General features: G+C 42.4%; 1 protein-coding gene and 2 long non-coding RNA genes across 3 annotated transcripts in view; 2 read left to right on the top strand and 1 right to left on the bottom strand.

Annotated features, from left to right (window-relative positions):
* Positions 1–4,012, top strand: part of LOC141085529 (uncharacterized) — a 60,397-nt gene extending 56,385 nt beyond the window's left edge. Inside the window, exons 2-3 of the long non-coding RNA XR_012231324.1 lie at positions 1,634–1,699; positions 3,878–4,012. This is a non-coding gene — a long non-coding RNA (uncharacterized lncRNA). The remainder of the gene's footprint in view (positions 1–1,633; positions 1,700–3,877) is intronic.
* The window catches only part of LIN7B (lin-7 homolog B, crumbs cell polarity complex component), a 59,783-nt gene extending 52,284 nt beyond the window's left edge, over positions 1–7,499 (bottom strand). Inside the window, exon 1 of the mRNA XM_073570955.1 lies at positions 7,396–7,499. Within this exon, the coding sequence (XP_073427056.1) occupies positions 7,396–7,432 (37 nt within the window). The 5' untranslated portion in view covers positions 7,433–7,499. The remainder of the gene's footprint in view (positions 1–7,395) is intronic.
* The window catches only part of LOC141085530 (uncharacterized), a 68,836-nt gene continuing 55,958 nt past the window's right edge, over positions 7,071–19,948 (top strand). Inside the window, exon 1 of the long non-coding RNA XR_012231325.1 lies at positions 7,071–7,133. This is a non-coding gene — a long non-coding RNA (uncharacterized lncRNA). The remainder of the gene's footprint in view (positions 7,134–19,948) is intronic.

Here is a 19,948-nt window from a genome sequence, read left to right on the forward strand (position 1 = left end):
CCCTCAGCAGTAGATCTGCTGAACAACACAAGCTCAGGCTTCCATTACAGGGCCACCCACCTCTGTGATACATACCGCCCATTAACCATATCACAATAAGTATAGTCTATATGGCAGTAATGCAGTATATGGCCGGGGTCACCCTTGCGTGTGCACTGCGAGAAACTCGCATCAATACCTGGCATTGCCGCTGGCACTCGGACCAGAGTGTGCGGCTGCATAAAAATATATGCAGCCGCACACTCCGGTTCCGAGTGCCAGTCCGGGTATTAATGTGAGAGACTCGCGTGAGTTTCTTGCATTGCACACACAAGTGTGCCCCCGGCCTATACGTATAATCTATATGGCAGTAATGCAGAATATAAGTACATTCTATATGGCAGTAACATGGTATATACGAATAGTCTATAAGGCAGTAATGCAGTATATAAGTATAGTCTATATGGCAGTAATGCAGTATATAAGTATGGTCTATATGGCAGTAATGCAGTATATAAGTATAGTCTATATGGCAGTAATGCAGTATATAAGTATAGTCTATATGGCAGTAATGCAGTATATAAGTATAGTCTATATGGCAGTAATGCAGTATATAAGTACAATCTATATGGCAGTAATGCAGTATATAAGTATAGTCTATATGGCAGTAATGCAGTATATAAGTATAGTGTATATGGCAGTAATGCAGTATATAAGTACATTCTATATGGCAGTAACGTGGTATATACGAATAGTCTATATGGCAGTAATGCAGTATATAAGTACAATCTATATGGCAGTAATGCAAAATATAAGGAAAAAACAAACGACCAAAAATCTCACAAAAGAATATAATAATACAAAATATAATTTATTGAACAATCAATAAGACCAGAACATGTGAGGAACACAGTGACATGGAAAATCCAAGTCTGCTTGTGCATGCAGAAAAACACCAAAGGACACACACACCCATTGATGACAATGAATTTATTTCTCGATGGGAGGAAGCATGTAACTCATGCTCCTCCATTTTTATGAAGCTATTGGTGGATCATAATTCTAAGCTGATCTTGAATCTTGATAAGTCACTGGATGAGGCTGAACGTAAATTTAAAGCCCAATGTCCAGTGGATAAAGTTTCTGATTATGAGTCTCGGATTGACAAAAAGTTGGACACTTGTGTCCAAAAAATACATGACAAACAAGCTTTGAAACTACAAAGAGATATTAAGGACTTTGCAACTAAAAACATCTATCACTGGAGGAAATCCAACGTTCACACCTCCCGACTGATGGGTGCTTCCTCTGAGAGTTCGCTCTCTGCCATGAGTGATTTATCTGAGTGGGCTGTTCCCTCTATGACAACACGGTCTGGACCGAGATCTAAGAGATACGGGATTCCATCCATATAAGCGGATGCAATTTGCATCCCCCGAACGGAAACAGTCAAAAAACAATAATAAGGTAATAAACCTAAGTACTCATGTCCTATCTAATACTGACCTGTCGTTATTAAGTAAGGGACTTTCTTTCTCTCCTAAATCCAATTTCAACACATTTACGGCTATTAAGGATTTACACCTCTTTGCAAGATCCTTAATATTTAAAAGACATTTTTTTAATCCTGACTTACAAATTTTATTCCCCGCAGAGGAGGAACAAATAGCCTTACAAGAATTAGAAGAGCTATCCACCGAACACCAATTGGGTGAGGGAGGTAAGATTCCAACATCAATAAGGGTTAAATCCAAAAAAATTCCTCCTCTATCCTCCTGTGCACAGATTGATCTCTTTGTACAGGTGGTTACCAATGATTTTATGAATATTCCTAGAGGCATTGGTAGAGATAATTTAAGTCCCTTGGAACGAGAGAGGTTGGATTTCTTAAAGGCTCTTCCTGATGTAGTGTTGAAGCCAGCCGATAAGGGCGGTAACATTGTAATTTGGCCCAAACCTCTTTATGAAAAAGAGGCTTTTAGACAACTGGACAATAAAACTTGTTACAGACGCCTCACTTTCAATCCTCTGTCTTCATTTGTGGTACAGTTACTACAGATTTTGAATAGAGCGGTACAAGCTGGTACCATTACTAAAGAGCTGGCTTCGGCACTACAGGTTCAGGAACCAACCATCTCAACATTGTACCTTTTACCCAAGGTGCATAAAAATGTGGATTCTCCTCCGGGGCGTCCCATTATTTCGGGTTCAGGTAATTATCTGGAGAAAGTCAATTGCTGGATTGACTCTAAATTACAGCCGATTGTGGAGAGTCTTCCCTCTTTTCTCCTTGATACTGGAGAGTTTCTGAAAAGGATCGATGGTCTCCACATTGGAGGAGACACCATGCTTGTAACGGGTGATGGCGAATCACTTTACACTAATATTAGGCACACGGACGGTTTGGTAGCTACCAAATATTTTTTGAATATGTCCAATTTGCCTGTGGGGATCATCGATCTGATTCTGGAACTCCTAGAATTTTCACTCACACAATTTTTTTACTTTCAAGGGGTCCTTCTACCTACAGCTCCAGGGTACAGCTATGGGGGCATCTTTTGCCCGATCATATGCCAACCTGTTCCTGGGGCTGTGGGAGAGGGACCTCCCCCTGTCAGATTGGGGGTCGTCAATGGACCACATCCCTTTTGGGTGCGGTACATTGACGACATTTTTCTAATCTGGCAGGGAAACTCTTCACAGCTAAGTGAATTTATGGATGGCATCAATTCCAATGATCGCAACATCCATATCACTTATCAAGTACACACCAGTAGAATTGACTTCATGGATGTTACAGTATGGCGCAATTCTGATGATGTCCTTCAAACTACCATCTTTAGGAAGCAAACATCAACTAATATGTTACTTCATGCGTCTTCTGCACATCCGAGGCCACTCATTAATTCTATTCTCACTGGACAGTTTCTGCGTCTACGCAGAATCTGTTCTGATGATTGTGATTTTGAGAAACAGGCTTTGGATCTTTCAGTTCGATTTTGTGAGAGGGGTTATAGTAGACGATCCGTAAAGCATGCTTACAATAGAGCAAAACATTCCACAAGACATTCCCTACTATATGGTCAAAAAGTGAAAAGATCATCTCAGAAAATTAGATTCATCACTAGCTACCACTCTCAATTTGCACGAATGAGACATTGTATTCAGAAGGCCTGGCCTATCCTCCAAACCGATTCGGTTTTGAAGCAAATTCTTCCTGAGGTACCCAGTATAACTATTAGGAGGTCTAAAAACCTCAGAGATCATTTAGTACATAGCCATTACCATGGTGAACTGAAGCCCAATATTTTTGGAAGTGGTGGTCCTAGGCGTGGTTGTTTTCCTTGTGGTCGGTGTGTCGCCTGTCCAAATATTGAACGTACGAATTCCTTCTTTAATTCTAGTGGCACCAGGACATATGATATCAGGGGACACATCTCCTGTACTTCACGTTATGTGATTTATTTTGCCTTGTGCCCATGCAACTTAATTTATGTAGGTATGACGACTCGTCAATTAAAAGTACGTACCCGTGAACATATTTTGGGTATTCAGGCGGCAGCCGACCATGATGATCCGACCACGCTTAGGACGCTTCCTCGGCACTTCAGATTGCACCATGGGTGTGATGGCTCATTACTCAAGGTTAGAGGTATTGATATTATTGAGCCAAATATCCGGGGGGGGTAAAATCAGCCAAAAATTGTCTCAATGTGAGACAAGATGGATCTGGGCACTAGATGCTGTTCACCCTAAGGGCCTAAATGAATCAAATAGTTTTGTTCCATTTTTATAACATCTTGGTCTGGCTTTAACATGTATAGTCTCCTTGTTGCTTTGCCGTTATGCGTTGTTTTTATCTTGTGCTAATATTACATTTTAATTTTTTATTATTCAGCTTTGTTCACCATTTGTATATCCATGAGGCATGAATCATCGGTGGATCCGGATACGCCATATGATATCAAGACTTTTGCCATGCTGTGTGATTCAATTCTATTTTGTTTTGCATTTTCCTATGTTATATGATATCTTGTTCAAGTGGCATTCTGTTTTTATTTCTTTAAATGCAATTGTGAACATATTGTATTTTCTATATATAAGGGAACTGGTTGTGCTTTACATTAGGACAATTAGGTCCATGGTGGTAAATAATAGCATCTATCATTGTAGTATTTCTCTTTACATATATCCCTTTAATAGTTGTGTATATATCATATTATGATCTATCATTAATTTCGTATTTAGATGTACATCTATTTGCAATGATGTTATTCTATTTTATTCCATTGTACACCAATATCATCATTTTTGAATAGCATTATGATTATTTTTTGCGAATACTGCATTTACATTTTTCATCTCGCATGCTCTATTGCTATTATCCCTGTTCATGCACCCTATCCCTTGATATAGGGCTTCTTTGTCAGTTACATTAGCTGAGTGTCATTTGCATATATATATCTAATGGATTATGCACTTAATATCTACCATTAATTATTGGTTTCCCGTTTTTGAGCCAGCATTATCCAATACTCCATCTCATGCTGACCGCCGGCACGCATGCGCCCTGTTGCTCCCACGGCGCCCGGCGTCTCTCGGCGTCTCTGTTGTCCTGGCGATTAGTCACGTGTTGTGACGTCACAGGTCAGCTGACACCGACGCCGTCTGGCGTCCTCGGTTGTCACGGCAGCGCATGCGTCATCAGAGGCGGTCTGGCTATGACATGGATACACTGAGGCATATGCGTGTTTCCATGGTAATCGGGATTCCTAATTACATAGCCGCTATTGCGCGGCCCTGATTGGTTATGTGGGTCACATGATCGGCATACTTGCCCATGATTGGTGGACACAGCGTTTTTAATCGCTTCACTTCCCCCTTCCCACCACCCCTTGAGAAAGGCATTTCACGCCGAAACGCGCGTCGGGGGACACACACACCAGTCGGGTTGCCTCCCATTCTTACCAGGTATGACTTTAATACGTTACATTTTTCATCATACTCTATTGTCCATTATGGATACATGCCTGGTGATGTGGATTTCATGAGGCTCAGTGTGGGATGTGCAATTTTGCTATGAGCTAGTATAATTATATTTATCTCTGCTAACAGGCACTACATATGTGCTTTATACTTCCTCCTTCCCCTTCCTGACATATGTGTGTCCTTTGGTGTTTTTCTGAATGCACAAGCAGACTTGGATTTTCCATGTCACTGTGTTCCTCACATGTTCTGGTCTTATTGAATTGATTGTTCAATAAATTATATTTTGTATTATTATATTCTTTTGTGAGATTTTTGGTCGTTTGTTTTTTCCTTATATTTAGTTTCCAGTGCGACTTTCTCAATATTGTCCTATTTTCATACATCTCTTTGCTCCAGCTTTTACAATGGTAATAAGTGATTGCATCTTCATTCTAGCTGTATTTATCTGAGCAAATGATTTATCCATGAAGTGTATATGGCAGTAATGCAGTATATAAGTATAGTCTATATGGCAGTAATGCAGTATATAAGTATAGTCTATATGGCAGTAATGCAGTATATAAGTATGGTCTATATGGCAGTAATGCAGTATATAAGTATAGTCTATATGGCAGTGATGCAGTATATAAGTATAGTCTATATGGCAGTAATGCAGTATATAAGTATAGTCTATATGGCAGTAATGCAGTATATAAGTATAGTCTATATGGCAGTAATGCAGTATATAAGTATAGTCTATATGGCAGTAATGCAGTATATAAGTACAATCTATATGGCAGTAACGTGGTATATACGAATAGTCTACACGACAGTAATGCAGTATATAGGTATGGTCTATATGGCAGTAATGCAGTATATAAGTATAGTCTATATGGCAGTAATGCAGTATATAAGTATAGTCTACATGGCAGTAATGCAGTATATAAGTATAGTCTATATGGCAGTAATGTAGTATAAGTATAGTCTATATGGCAGTAATGCAGTATATAAGTATAGTGTATATGGCAGTAATGCAGTATAAGTATAGTCTATATGGCAGTAATGTAGTATATAAGTATAGTGTATATGGCAGTAATGCAGTATATAAGTATAGTCTATATGGCAGTAATGCAGTATATAAGTATAGTCTATATGGCAGTAATGCAGTATATAAGTAATGCATTAGATGCGTTGTAGCGATTCACTCTCTCAGCTGAGTTCTGTCCTGATGAAGAGGTCCTGCTTGGCCTCAAAATGCGTTGACCGGGTAAACCTGTAATGTTTTAATCTTCCTTCCGTTTGATGTTTTGTGGATACACAATCAGCAGTGCATGAATGACATCTCCTTCCAGATTTCTACTCTCTCAGCTAGGCATTAGGTAGCGTTCACACAGGCAATGCAGTTTGGTCTCAACAAGTGCAATTCTATTTCTTTCATAAAACTCCAAGGGATTCAAAAGCCAAAAACAGCCTCTTCTGGGCACAAAGGTAACACAGCAAATAAACAGTTAATTTTGCAGGCACATATATTAATTATTTCTCCAGGAGAAAACTTTACTCAGATAAGAGGTACGATCCTACCAGTATCGGTATTCCATTGCATTTTTTAGGCGCAAGCGTTTTAACCAGTTTCAAGCCATGTTAACTCTTAAAACGCATGTGTTTTTTAACGCAGGCGTGCGCATGTCACACACGCGCTCCCATAGACTGTAATGCGTTATTTTGTCGCATTCCGAGTGCAAGTGTGCGCATGCGTTTTTTTACAACGTTGGACAGACCCAAAAATGCAACAAGTTGCGACTTGCACGCCAGGTCGCACACCTTATAAAAAAGCATGCGCACCAAAACGCATATGAACACGTGCAAACGCTAGACCATGCGCCCCCCATGTTAAACATAGGTATGCATGCGCATGGATGCGCTGCACAAAAAACAGCTAATGTGAAACCAGCCTTAATGGCTGCTGTATTCTTTAATTTATATCTATTCTCGAAGTTCCAGAACCACCTGTCTATTTCTCAGACATGTTACATTGATTGCTCCCCTAATAACTATTCTGCATTGCAGAAATGGTATTCTTCATACGTAGCCTCCTTGTCCTACCTTTAGCATCGCACCCTGCCCTCCAAATGCAACGACTGTGGATTGTGGCTACAAAGACTAATGAATGGATGGAGGCGACAAATGTAAGTGCAGTAATTACTAAATACTCGTACCAGAGGCTGTAAGGCCACACATACAATATGTTCTGTCTCAGAGCAGCGTAACGAGCGACATCATAGCAATAGGAGCCATGGAAGGTAAGTGCAAGGTTATTCTGCAAATCAGTCACTTCCCTGATTAGCAGGCGAAATAAAGGTAAAGCTCATTCATTCATCTCTCCCCCTCCCTCTGGCTACATCCATTTGCTCCAGGCAAGATCCCAGCAACATGCATTGTGTCTATTACCTCTCTCCAGACCTAAGGGTTCAGACAGAGCTGCCATCTTAACTCCAACAGTCACATGCCCAGGAGTTCCCCCACTGTGGAGGAGGAGGAGGAGGCTGCTGCCAACCCACATGCCTTGGAGATGCTGTGTGCATCTTGACAGCCGCTGTATCATCCTCCTCCTCGCATGCACTGAGCTACCGAGCAAACACCTGGTGTATCTGGCTGCGTAGCTTTCTAGTGCCACCTAACATGCCCAAATAAATCCTGCAAGGCTCTACAGTGCATGTAAAAAATTATGAATTTGTGCTATTTTTTATCACCAATGCGGAATCTGGTGATGATTTACCATTCCCGTAAATACGGGGTTTTATAATCCCCCCCACAACTTCCAACCTGCCCAGACAGCGTGCCGTAGGTTGGCTGTGGATGACAAACTGTACGTGATAGCGTTTGTTTTGAGCTGTTCTTCTTAATTTTTAATGGCCATCATATAATCGTGGAAAATTGGGAACTCAGAGGTGTCTTAGGAGTCCACAAAATGTGACGTATACATCTGCTGATTCCCAGGTGTTAGCTCCTGGGGGTCCATAATGGAAACTGGAATGATACACACACCTATCAACAATGCTTTTTTCTGTAGGACTGTTCCACAAAAGGGAATGTGCTTCTGCAAATTTGCAAACATTTTGGTATTACTGTGTAGTGTGGTAGTGTCCCTTGGCAGTATCAGGGGTGTAGCTTTACAAGGATCATTCAATTGTTTCAGCATGTTGGTATAATTACATACTTGTATTCCTCGTAAAATAACCATTCAACAGCATCTTTTCTTAGAATTGTACATTGTGTTATTCTGAATAAAACACAGTAATTTACAGTTGACAGCAATATCTATTAACCTGTGGAAACCTGAACTTGATAATTTCATAGCCTTCAGAACAGAACTCCATTCTTATTGTTGACCCAATGGCTGCCCATTGCTTGTTTTTGTCATTTACATTTCGGAAAGTATCGGTTTCACATCAGGAACTATATCTGATAGGCGCACGACATAGGTTCTGTTCACATGTCCAGTAATCATTTTCGATTTAGAATTTACTTTAGGATCATCAAAGAGGAACTAAAACATTCCAGTATAGCACCCATTCATTTGCAGTGTTATAAAATGTCTGTCACGACTCCAGGGGCTCCTTCCCTGCCCCCAACGCTAATGCGTGCTGTAGCTTGCCCTGTTCCCTAGGATACTTCTGATAGTGAAGAAGCCGGGGCCACATACAGTGCTGTGCAAATTAATTGGGACAAAACATTTTTTTTTTAAGTAAAATCATAATTTGGCTACCAGTCAGTGATTCAAACCAGTTTTAACTGCTTTGAACAGGTGTGAGTGCCTGTTTAAAGCAGTTAAAACTGGTTTGAATCACTGACTGGTAACCAACTTATGATTTTACTTAAAAAAATGCTTTGTCCCAATTAATTTTCACAGCATTGTACCTTGCTTTATCTCCTGAATCTGCCTTCAGTCTGTACCCTTCCCCCATGCAGGCAAGAGGGAAGTAGTAGTGTACCATAATACACCAACCAGACTAGCAAGGTAATATGAACAGGGATAAAGGAAAATACCAATCACACAAATATACACACTTAAACAACAGAGGTATGCATTGGGGAGTTGTGGATGAGGTAAAACCAAAATAGGAGGAGGGGAATTATCACACATGCAAAACCTAGCAACAGTCACAGATAAATCCACCAAATGCCCTCTCTAATAACAACCTCTAGCCATGCAGCATAAGATATCTCTGTCAGTGAGTGCTAGCCAGGCACCATAATTATATAGGAGATGGGAGTGGCCATGGTACCCATGATAGACCCACTGTGCCTACCAAGTCCTTTCTGGGTAAAGAGTAGAGTTAAGCGAATTTTTCAATATTCGGTTCGGATTATGATCAACGGCAAATATTCTATTTGCAATATTTGCTGAACAAAGCCATACACTATTGGAATCAATGGGAGCAGAAATAAGCAAATGTTCGGAAACGATCGTCAAACGTAAATTACACACAAATAGGGTACCAATATGGCATGAATATGCCAAATTCGTGTTCAGCGATCGTTTCCGAACATTGGCGCTCTGCTGTAGTAAAAAGGAGTTGGAACCTTCATTGTGATTGCTCCTTTTTCTATATGGATTTAGGACATATTGTAGACTTGTGCTGAAGTTGGTGTAGAGAAGTACAAACATGGAATCCAATATACAGAACTATGCCGCACATGAGCAAATGACCAAGGTCCCTGAAATCCATGACATGTCCAACAACCTCCATCTTGACCCATTTTGTTGGTATTTGGTGTAAATCCAAAGAATATCTTTATCATTATGCACTCTCTTAAGTGAGTTTCAGTCTTTGGTCACAATGCCAAAAGCAATAAGGCCCCTTTTAAAAGTATATACAAGTGGCCATCTGTAAGGGGAGAGGACTTTTTTCTATAGAACCCTGTCAGTGTTTAAGGCCCTTATACAGATTAGAATAATGTCGAGCAAATGGGTTCAGCCAACAGTCTAATATATAGGGGGCCCTGGACAAATAATTATGTGGGGAGATAAGGATCCGACATGGCTGGCTTTGAACTGTTGATCCTTTTGCTGTCTAAGATATAATCCGACACCGGTTAATGGCTCTTTCATAGAGTACACATGAGCACGCAGCAGAAGATCTCATGGTACAACAGAGATAATTCTTTGAATGATAGTAGGAAGACCACAAAGACTCAGATTCCAAGCCTGAAAACAGTCAACCATCGGTCACAGTCTCAGATGATGTCACTTATAGAGATGAGCGAATATTTCAATGTTCAGTTCGGATTACGATCGCTGAATTTGCAATATCTGCCAATTAATTAGTCGAATATTCACCAAACATAACCAAACGCCATTCATGTCAATCGGAGGCAAAAACAAACACATGCACAACACCTTATAATGGCTCTAAATGCTGCCAAAACACATCAAATGAGGGACAGACACCAGGAAAGTGGCCTTAAAGGGAATCTGTCACCCACTTTTAGTGATCTCATGTAAAGATATCATTCAATTGTGTGCCACATAAGGATTCTATTAGGACTTTTGATTCCCCCTGACCCCACACCTTTGATGCATAAATACCTTTTTTATCTCGGTTGAGATGTATGTAGATCGCCGTGGTGCGATGCGGTCCGATGGGCGGGGCTTATTCGCCTTCTCCCCCTTCCCTGTCTTGCTCTACGCATTTCTTCGTTCTTCCTGCGTTCACGTAGTGTTTCCACGTTTGCGCATTGAAAAGGCCTCCGGTGCTTGCGCAGTATGCTTTGCCCAATTGTGGGCAAAGCATATAATCGGTACTGCGCATGCGCCGGTATTTTTCTGCATGCATCCGGCGTCCAGGAAGAGTATCCTGCATGTGAAGACTTCCGGGGCATAGATCGCGCTGAAATATACCGATGCATGCGCAGTACCGATTATATGCTTTGTCCACAATTGGGCAAAGCATACTGCGCAAGCGCCGGAGGCCTTTTCAATGCACAAGTGCGGAAAAACTACCGCATCTGTGATATTCACAGATGAAGCTACGTTCAGCAAGCCAAGGAAGGGGGGAGAAGGCGAATAAGCCCCGCCCATCGGACCGGACTGCGCCGATTTACATACATCTCAACCAAGATAAAAAAAGGTATTTATGCATCAAAGGTGCGGGGTCAGGGGGAATCAAAAGTCCTAGTAGAATCCTTATGTGACACACAATTGAATGATATCTTTACATGATATCACTAAAAATTCACCCACAGGATAAATTCTAGCAAGGCACTGCAGCAATCAGCCAGGCATGAGGTATCGGGGTCTGGGACAGCATTTACAGCTTTCAATAAGATGAGTGATGTGAATTCTCTTTCTGGGCTCCCTCTGGTGGTTACTGAAGGTGGTGGAGCTGGTCAGATTGACAGAGGTGTTGCGAGTTCTCCTTCTGGGCTCCCTCTGGTGGTTACTGGAGGTGGTGGAGCTGGTCAGATTGACAGAGGCTTGCTACCTGACAATGATGATGACGATTGGAGATCTGGGGTTTCTGACTGGTGTATTTGAGACAGCTGACTTCCTTCAATCCCTGCTGGTGATTTTCTTCCTGTGCCTTCTGAGGTCTGATGTTTCCTGCTCTGTTCCTGCATGGTTCAGCTAAGTGTTCCTTTGCTAATCTTTTTGCATTTGATCTGGTTTTGTCTGTCTCTGTTTTGTGCGGGTCGGCTTGCTCCTGCTGGATCACCGCCCATATGTTACTGCTTGTGTCAGTTTGTTCTGGACCCTGTTATATTGGTCTCTTTTTGCTTTGTCTTCAGTATATACCAGAGTGCTGATATAGTGGGGGCGAAGTCGTGTAACTTCAGTGTTTTTTGTGCATCAGACGTGTTGGATTTTTCAGGGTTTTTGCGTGATTGCAGACAGTGTCTTTCCTGTCTATTCTGTTTGGGCCCCATCATTTGCTCAGTCTATTTTTCTACCTGCGTTTGTGTTTTCATCTTGTCTCACCGACAATCTTTTTGGGGACTGCCTATTCCTTTGGAGTCTGCTCCAGGGCAGTTTAGTTTTCACCTTTCTTGCTTTAGGCTGAGTTAGTTCTCTGGCTGTGCTGAGTTGTCTAGGGCATCGTAGCTATGCTCCACGACTACTGCTAGTTGTGTAGATAGGATCAGGGGTCTACAATCCGCTTAGTTACCAACCTCTCTGGTTTTCTGGTGGCTTAGCCTGGTCCTGCTATCCTCCTCGGTGACCCATTCATAACAGTATCACCAGCCTTACTGTAGACTCTAGCGTACTCTAAAGAAGGAGAGAATTTTAAAAAGAAAAAAGGGTCAGAATTTTTTTTTTGTATATTTTTTCCACTTTTTTCTGGGGCCGTAGGAGGATATTTTTTGTCTAAATGGAGACTAAGCAATTGTCTGATCATGTTGAGCAGCTCGCTGCTGAAGTGCGGGGAATTTCTGCCTATCTCGCTCAATCATCTGCTGTAGAACCAAAGATCCCTACTCCTGATGTCTTTTCTGGGGATCGGTCTAAATTTTTGAATTTTAAGAATAATTGTAAACTATTTTTTGCTTTGAAACCTAACTCATCGGAGAGCTCTGTGCAGCAGGTTAAAATTGTCATCTCCCTGCTGCGTGGCGATCCCCAGGATTGGGCCTTTTCTTTGACACCCGGAGATTCTATTCTGGCTAATGTGGACGCGTTTTTTCAAGACCTGGGGTTGTTGTATGATGAACCTAATGATATTGATAAAGCTGAGAAAACCTTATTGGCATTGAACCAGGGTCAGGATTCTGCAGAGTTATATTGTCAAAAATTCCGTAAGTGGGCAGTCCTTACTAAATGGAATGACGATGCCCTAGCAGTTCTCTTTCGGGAGGGTTTGGCAGAAACTGTAAAAGATGTTATGGTGGGATTTCCTGTCCCCTCTGGTCTTGACAACTCTGTCATTGGCCATTCAAATTGATCGGCGTTTACGTGAGCGTAAAACTACACGAGAGGCGTTGCCGCCTTTCGAACGAACTTCTGAACCCATGCAATGCGATAGGGTTTTGTCTAGGGCGAAACAACAGGTGTTTAGAAGGCGTAATAAGTTGTGTTTTTTGTGTGGGAACGCCTCTCATTTGCGGTGGGCAGTGTACAGCCCAAGTTCCTTTTGGTAATTACTTTGATCTGCTCCTTGTCTACATTTTCCACTAAGGCTTTTGTTGATTCAGGAGCAGCTTTGAATCTGATGGATTTTGACTTGTGGTTTTCCCATGATACCCCTGCGGACTCCTATCCCTTTGAGGGGTATTGATACTACTTCTTTGGCGGAGAATAAACCCCAGTTTTGGACCCAGGTGATAATGCCGGTCACCCCGGACCACCAAGAGAATTGTAAATTTTTGGTGTTGCACAATTTGCATGATACTATTGTTCTGGGTTTTCCATGGTTGCAAACTCATAATCCTGTTTTGGACTGGAAATCTGTGTCTGTGGTGATTTGTGGTTGTCAATGTGTTCTTAGTGACACTCCTGTTTTCTCCACCTCTTCCCAGTCTCATGATATTCCTGACTATTTGGCTGATTTTTCTGATGTATTTAGTGAGAGTAAGTCTGCGTCTTTGCCTCCTCATAGGAGTTATGACTGTGCAATTGAGTTAATGCCTGGGTGTAAATTTCCCAAGGGTCGGCTTTTCAACTTATCGGTACCCGAACATGATGCTATGTGATCTTATATCAAGGAGTCATTGGAGAAGGGTCATATTAGACCATCCTCTTCACCTTTAGGTGCTGGATTTTTTTGTGGCCAAGAAAGATGGCTCATTAAGGCCATGTATTGACTATCGTTCCCTTAACAAAATCACTGTTAAATATCAGTACCCGTTACCTATGATTTCTGATTTATTTTCCAGAGTTAAAAGTGCTTGTTGGTTTACCAAACTTGACTTCAGGGGCACGTATAATCTTATTTGCATCAAGCACGGGATGAATGGAGGACGGCATTTAATACCCCAGAGGGACATTTTGAGTACCTGGTGATGCCTTTTGGGCTCACTAATGCCCCTTCTGTCTTCCAATCTTTTATGAACGATATTTTCCGAGACTTTGTGGATAAGTTTTTGATCATTTATCTGGATGATATTTTGATCTTTTCCAGTGATTGGGATTCTCATGTGGAACATGTCCAGACTGTGTTCTGGATTTTGAGGGAAAATTCTCTGTATGTTAAGGCTAAGTGCACACGTTGCAGAAATTTTCTGCTCAAAAACCGGAATCCCTTCCCAGAAACTGCACCTATTTTTCCGCTTGCGTTTTTTGCGCGGTTTTGATGCGTTTTTGATGCGTTTTTTTTCCGCAGCGGTTTAAAACCGCATGGAAGAGGCCTAAAACGGGGAAAATCCGCAAAATTAATGAGCATGCTGCGTTTTTTTACCACGATGCGTTTTTTTCACGGTAAAAAACGCATCAATGTGCACAAAAAGTGCAAAATGCATAGAAATGACTGTGCAGCTTATTTTTAGCGGTTTTATAGCGAAAACCGTGGTAAAAACCGCTAAAAAACGCTGTGTGTGAACACAGCCTAAGGGATCGAAATGTCTCTTTGGTGTACAGAGGATTTCATTTTTGGGATTCATTCTGTCCCCGTCTACTATTGAAATGGACCCGGCCAAGGTACAGGCCATTTATGATTGGGTTCAGCCCACTTCTTTGAAGGCTCTCCAGAAGTTTTTGGGTTTAGGTAATTTCTGCCATAAATTTATAAGTCATTTTTCTGTTATTGTTAAACCACTGACTGATTTGACCAAAAAGGGCGCTGATGTGGTGAATTGGTCTCCAAAGGCAGCCTCGGCATTTCAGGAGCTTAAGCGGAGATTCACTTCTGCTCCGGTTCTACGGCAACCTGATGTCTCACTCCCATTTCAGGTGGAGGTAGATGCTTCTGAGATTGGTGCACGAGCCGTTTTGTCCCAAAGAGATCCAGTGACTTCTAAGATGAATCCCTGTGCCTCCTTTTCTCGAAAATTTTCCCCATCTGAACGTAACTATGACGTGGGGAATTGGGAATTGTTGGCCATGAAATGGGCATTTGAAGAGTGGAGACATTGGTTGGAGGGAGCTAGACATCAAGTTGTGGTCCTCACCGACCACAAGAATTTAATTTATCTTGAATTAGCTAAACGCTTGAATCCTAGACAGGTTAGGTGGGCCTTGTTTTTCACGCGTTTTAATTTTGTGGTCTCTTTTCTTCTGGGCATTAAGAATGTTAAGGCCGCCGCCCTTTCTAGGAGTTTCTTTGCAGATTCTCTTGATGTGACCGAGCCTACTACCATTCTAAATGAGGGTGTAGTTTTTACCACCATCTCACCCGATTTGAGACGTTCTCTGGAGGAATTTCAGGAGGACAAACCTGAATGTTGCCCTATGGGAAAATTGTATGTCCCTGACCAGTGGAGGAAAAGAGTAATGTCTGAAATTCATTGCTCCACGTTGGCTGGTCATCCAGGTATTTTTGGTACCAGAGATTTGGTGAGTCGGTCTTTTTGGTGGTCTGCCTTGTCTCGTGATGTCGGGAATTTTGTGCTGTCCTGTGGGACTTGTTCTCGGTCATAGCCCTGTTCTCATTCTAGTGGTTTGTTGATGCCCCTGCTGGTGCCCAGGAGGACATGGACCCATATCTCAATGGATTTTATTTCTGATCTTCCTGTCTCTCAGAGAATGACTGTTATCTGGGTGATCTGTGATAGATTTTCTAAGATGGTCCATCTTGTACCACTCCCAAAGTTGCCAACTTCTTCTGAGTTGGTGCCCTTGTTTTTACAACAGGTGGTTTGTTTGCACGTGATTCCTGAGAACATTGTGTCGGACAGAGGAGTCCAGTTTGTTTCCAGATTTTGGAGAGCTTTTTGTTCCAAACTGGGAATTCAGTTATCCTTCTCCTCTGCATTTCATCCTCAGACCAATGGGCAGACTGAGAGAACAAACTAGACTTTGGAATCCTATTTGAGATGTTTCATATCTGCTGATCAGGATGACTTGGTCTCATTTTTGCCCTTGGCCGAATTTGCGCTAAGCAATAGGGCTAGTTCTGCCACTTTGATGTCACCTTTTTTCCATAACTTTGGGTTTCATCCTCAGTTTTCTTCAGGGCAGGTGGAATCTTCGGCCTGCCCAAGTGTGGATTCTGTGGTAGAGAGAATGCAGCAGATTTGGGACCAAGTAGTGGATAAGTTGTCCCACTCTCAGGAAAAGGCCCAACGGTTTTCCAACCGGCATAGGACCATTGGTCCCCGGTTTAAAGTGGGTGATATGGTTTGGTTGTCTTCAAAAAATATTCCTATGAAGGTTGCGTCTCCAAAATTCAAGCCAAGATTCATTGGACCTTATAAGATTTTGGAAATCCTTAACCCCGTTTCTTTCCGTTTGGGTCTTCCAGTTACGTTTAAGATTCATAACGTTTTTCATAAATCTTTGTTGAAGAGGTTTGTGGAGCCAGTAGTTCCCATGGCGGCGCCTCCTAACCCTGTATTGGTTAAGGGTAATTTGGAGTATGAGGTAGAGAAGATATTGGATTCTCGTTTGGCTAGACGGAGACTCCAGCACTTACAATCATAGAATCGTAGAGTTGGAAGGGACCTCCTGGGCCATCTGGTCCAACCCCCTGCTCAAAGCAGGATTCGCTAAATCATCCCAGTCAGATGTCTGTCCAGCCTCTGTTTGAAGACTTCCATTGAAGGAGAACTCACCACTTCTCGAGGCAGCTTGTTCCACTCATTGATCACTCTAACTGTCAAAAAGTTTTTTCTAATATCTAATCTGTCTCCTCCCATTCAGTTTCATCCCATTGCTTCTAGTCTTTCCTTGTGCAAATGAGAATAAAGTTGATCCTTCTACTATGTGACAGCCCTTTAGATATTTGTAGACAGCTATTAAGTCTCCTCTCAGTCTTCTCTTTTGCAAACTAAACATTCCCAAATCCTGCAACCTTTCCTCATAAGACAGGGTTTGCAGACCGGTCACCATTCTGGTCGCTCTTTTCTGAACTTGCTCCAGTTTGTTGATGTCTTTTTTACAATGTGGTGCCCAAAACTGGACACAATATTCCAGATGAGGTCTGACCAAAGAGGAGTAGAGGGAAATAATGACTTCACGTGATCTAGACTGTATGCTTCTGTTAATACATCCTAGAATTGCATTTGCCTTTTTTGCTGCTGCATCACACTGTTGACTCATATTCAGTCTGTGATCTATTAGTATACCCAAGTCTTTTTCACATGTGCTGTTGCTTAGCCCTATTCCTCCCATTCTGTATATGCTTTTTTCATTTTTATTGCCCAGGTGTAGTACTTTGCATTTTTCCGTTAAAAACCATTCTGTTAGTTGCTGCCCACTGCTCCAGTTTATTTATATCTTTTTGAATCCTCTCTCTCTCTTCTCTAGTATTAGCTATCCCTCCTAGCTTTGTGTCATCAGCAAATTTAATCAGTTTACCCTCAATTCCTTCATCTAAATCATTGATAAAGATGTTGAACAATACAGGGCCCAGGACAGAGCCCTATGGTACCCCACTTGAGACATTCTTCCAACTGGATGCGCAGCCATTTACGACCACTCTTTGGGTCTGATCACTAAGCCAGTTATGAATCCACCTAACAGATGCCTTGTCCATTCCATACTTAGTCATTTTTTCAATAAGGATTGTATGAGATACTTTGTCAAATGCTTTGCTGAAGTCAAGATATACTATATCTACAGCATTTCCTTGATCCACCCAATCAGTGATTCCGTCATAGAAGGAAATTAAGTTAGTCTGACATGACTTATTAGTTACAAACCCATGCTGACTCTGTTTAATCACTTCATTCTTATCCAGGTACTGACATACATGTTGTTTAATATTTTGTTCAAAGATCTTTCCTGGTATAGAAGTCAGACTCACCGGCCTATAGTTGCCTGGGTCCACCTTCTTCCCCTTTTTGAAGATAGGAACATTTGCTCTTCTCCAGTCTTCTGGGACTTCTCCTGTTCTCCAAGAATTTTCAAAGATTATGGAGAGGGGTTCACTTGGTCAAGTGGAAGGGTTATGGCCAGGAGGATAATTCTTGGATCTCTGCTTCTGACATTCATGCCGAAAGATTGGTTCGTGCTTTTCATCGGGCACATCCTGACCGGCCTGGTGGCGTGGATGAGGGTTCGGTGACCCCTCCTCAAGGGGGGGTACTGTTGTGAATTCTCTTTCTGGGCTCCCTCTGGTGGTTACTGAAGGTGGTGGAGCTGGTCAGATTGACAGAGGTGTTGCGAGTGCTCCTTCTGGGCTCCCTCTGGTGGTTACTCGAGGTGGTGGAGCTGGTCAGATTGACAGAGGCTTGCCACCTGATAATGATGATGACGATTGGAGATCTGCGGTTTCTGACTGGCGTATTTAAGACAGCTGACTTCCTTCAATCCCTGCTGGTGATTTTTTTCCTGTGCCTTCTGTGGTCTGATGTCTTTTGCTCTGTTCCTGCATGGTTCAGCTAAGTGCTCATTTGCTAATCTTTTTGCATTTGATCTGGTTTTGTCTGTCTCTGCTTTGTGCAGGTCGGCTTGCTCCTGCTGGGGCTGTGCTGGATCACCGCCTATGTTACTGCTTGTGTCAGTTTGTTCTGTCCCCTGTTATATTGGTCTCTTTTTGCTTTGTCTTCAGTGTTATGAATGAGTCACCGTAGGAGGCAAAAACAGAGATACTAGCTAAGTCCAGAAAACCAGAGAAGTTGGCAGCTATCGGATTGCAGACCCCTGAACCTATCAACAACAACTAGCAGTAGCCGTGGGGGGTTCCTATGGTGCCCTAGACCCCTCGATCACAGCCGGAGAACTAAATAGCCTAAAGACAGAAAGGGAAATCTAAACTGCCCCAGAGCAGACCCCAAAGCAATAGGCAGCCCCCAACATATAATGACGGTGAAGCAAGATGAAAAAACACTCACACAGATAGAAAGATAGGCTGAGCAAATGATGGGGCCCAAGCTAACTAAATAGGAAAGGATAGAAAAGCTGCTGTCTGCAATCCGCCAAAACCCTATGGAAACAAGAGCCAACAGACTGATAGGGAAAAAAGCCCTGAAGACGCTAGGCTTCAAAAAGACTATATCAGTACTCAGGTATATTCTGAAGACAGAGCAAAAAGGAATTCAGCTCACCCCAGCAGGGAATGGCAGAAATCCAGAAAAACAAGGCAAAACAAAACCAGAACACAAATGCAAAAAGCAGAGCAGAAAACTTAGTTTTTGTGGAGCAGGAATCAGACTGGTCTCCTAGAATCCCTCAGAGAGATCACCAGCAAGGAAGAAGGGCGTCGGCTGCCTTATATCCAGTCAGCAATTCCAGTCACCCAGTCATCATCATCCTGCACAGGTGCTTGGTAATCAGCCTCACTACCTTACTTCACAAGAAGAGGGAGTTCATCAGACCTCAATGGTGAAGGGGAAAATGAACTCACAACAGTACCTCCCCCTTGAGGAGGGGTCACCGAACCCACATCCACGCCACCAGGGCGATCAGGGTGAGCCCGATGAAAGGCACGCACCAATCTTTTGGCATGAATATCAGAGGCAGAGACCCAGGAATTATCCTCCTGACCATAACCCTTCCACTTAACCAAATACTGGAGTCTCCGTCTAGCCAGACGGGAATCCAGTATCTTCTCTACCTCATATTCCATGTTACCTTCAACCAATACAGGGTCCGGAGGTGCCACCCCAGGAACAACTGGTTCAACAAACCTCTTCAACAAGGACTTATGAAGCACATTATGGATTTTAAATGTGACAGGAAGAGCCAAACGAAGAGACTGGATTAATAATCTCCAAAATCTTGTAAGGTCCAATAAATCTAGGCTTAAACTTAGGAGAAGCCACCTTTATAGCGATATTTTTTGATGATAACCAAACCATATCACCAACCTTAAACTGGGGACCAATGGTCCTATGTCGGTTGGAAAACCGCTGGGCATTTTCCTGGGAGAGAGATAACTTATCCACCACTTGGTCCCAGATCTGGTGC

The sequence above is a fragment of the Dendrobates tinctorius genome, unplaced genomic scaffold, assembly GCF_039654945.1.
Source record: "Dendrobates tinctorius isolate UK_male_01 unplaced genomic scaffold, ASM3965494v1 ptg000028l, whole genome shotgun sequence".
NCBI classification, from domain to species: domain Eukaryota; kingdom Metazoa; phylum Chordata; class Amphibia; order Anura; family Dendrobatidae; genus Dendrobates; species Dendrobates tinctorius.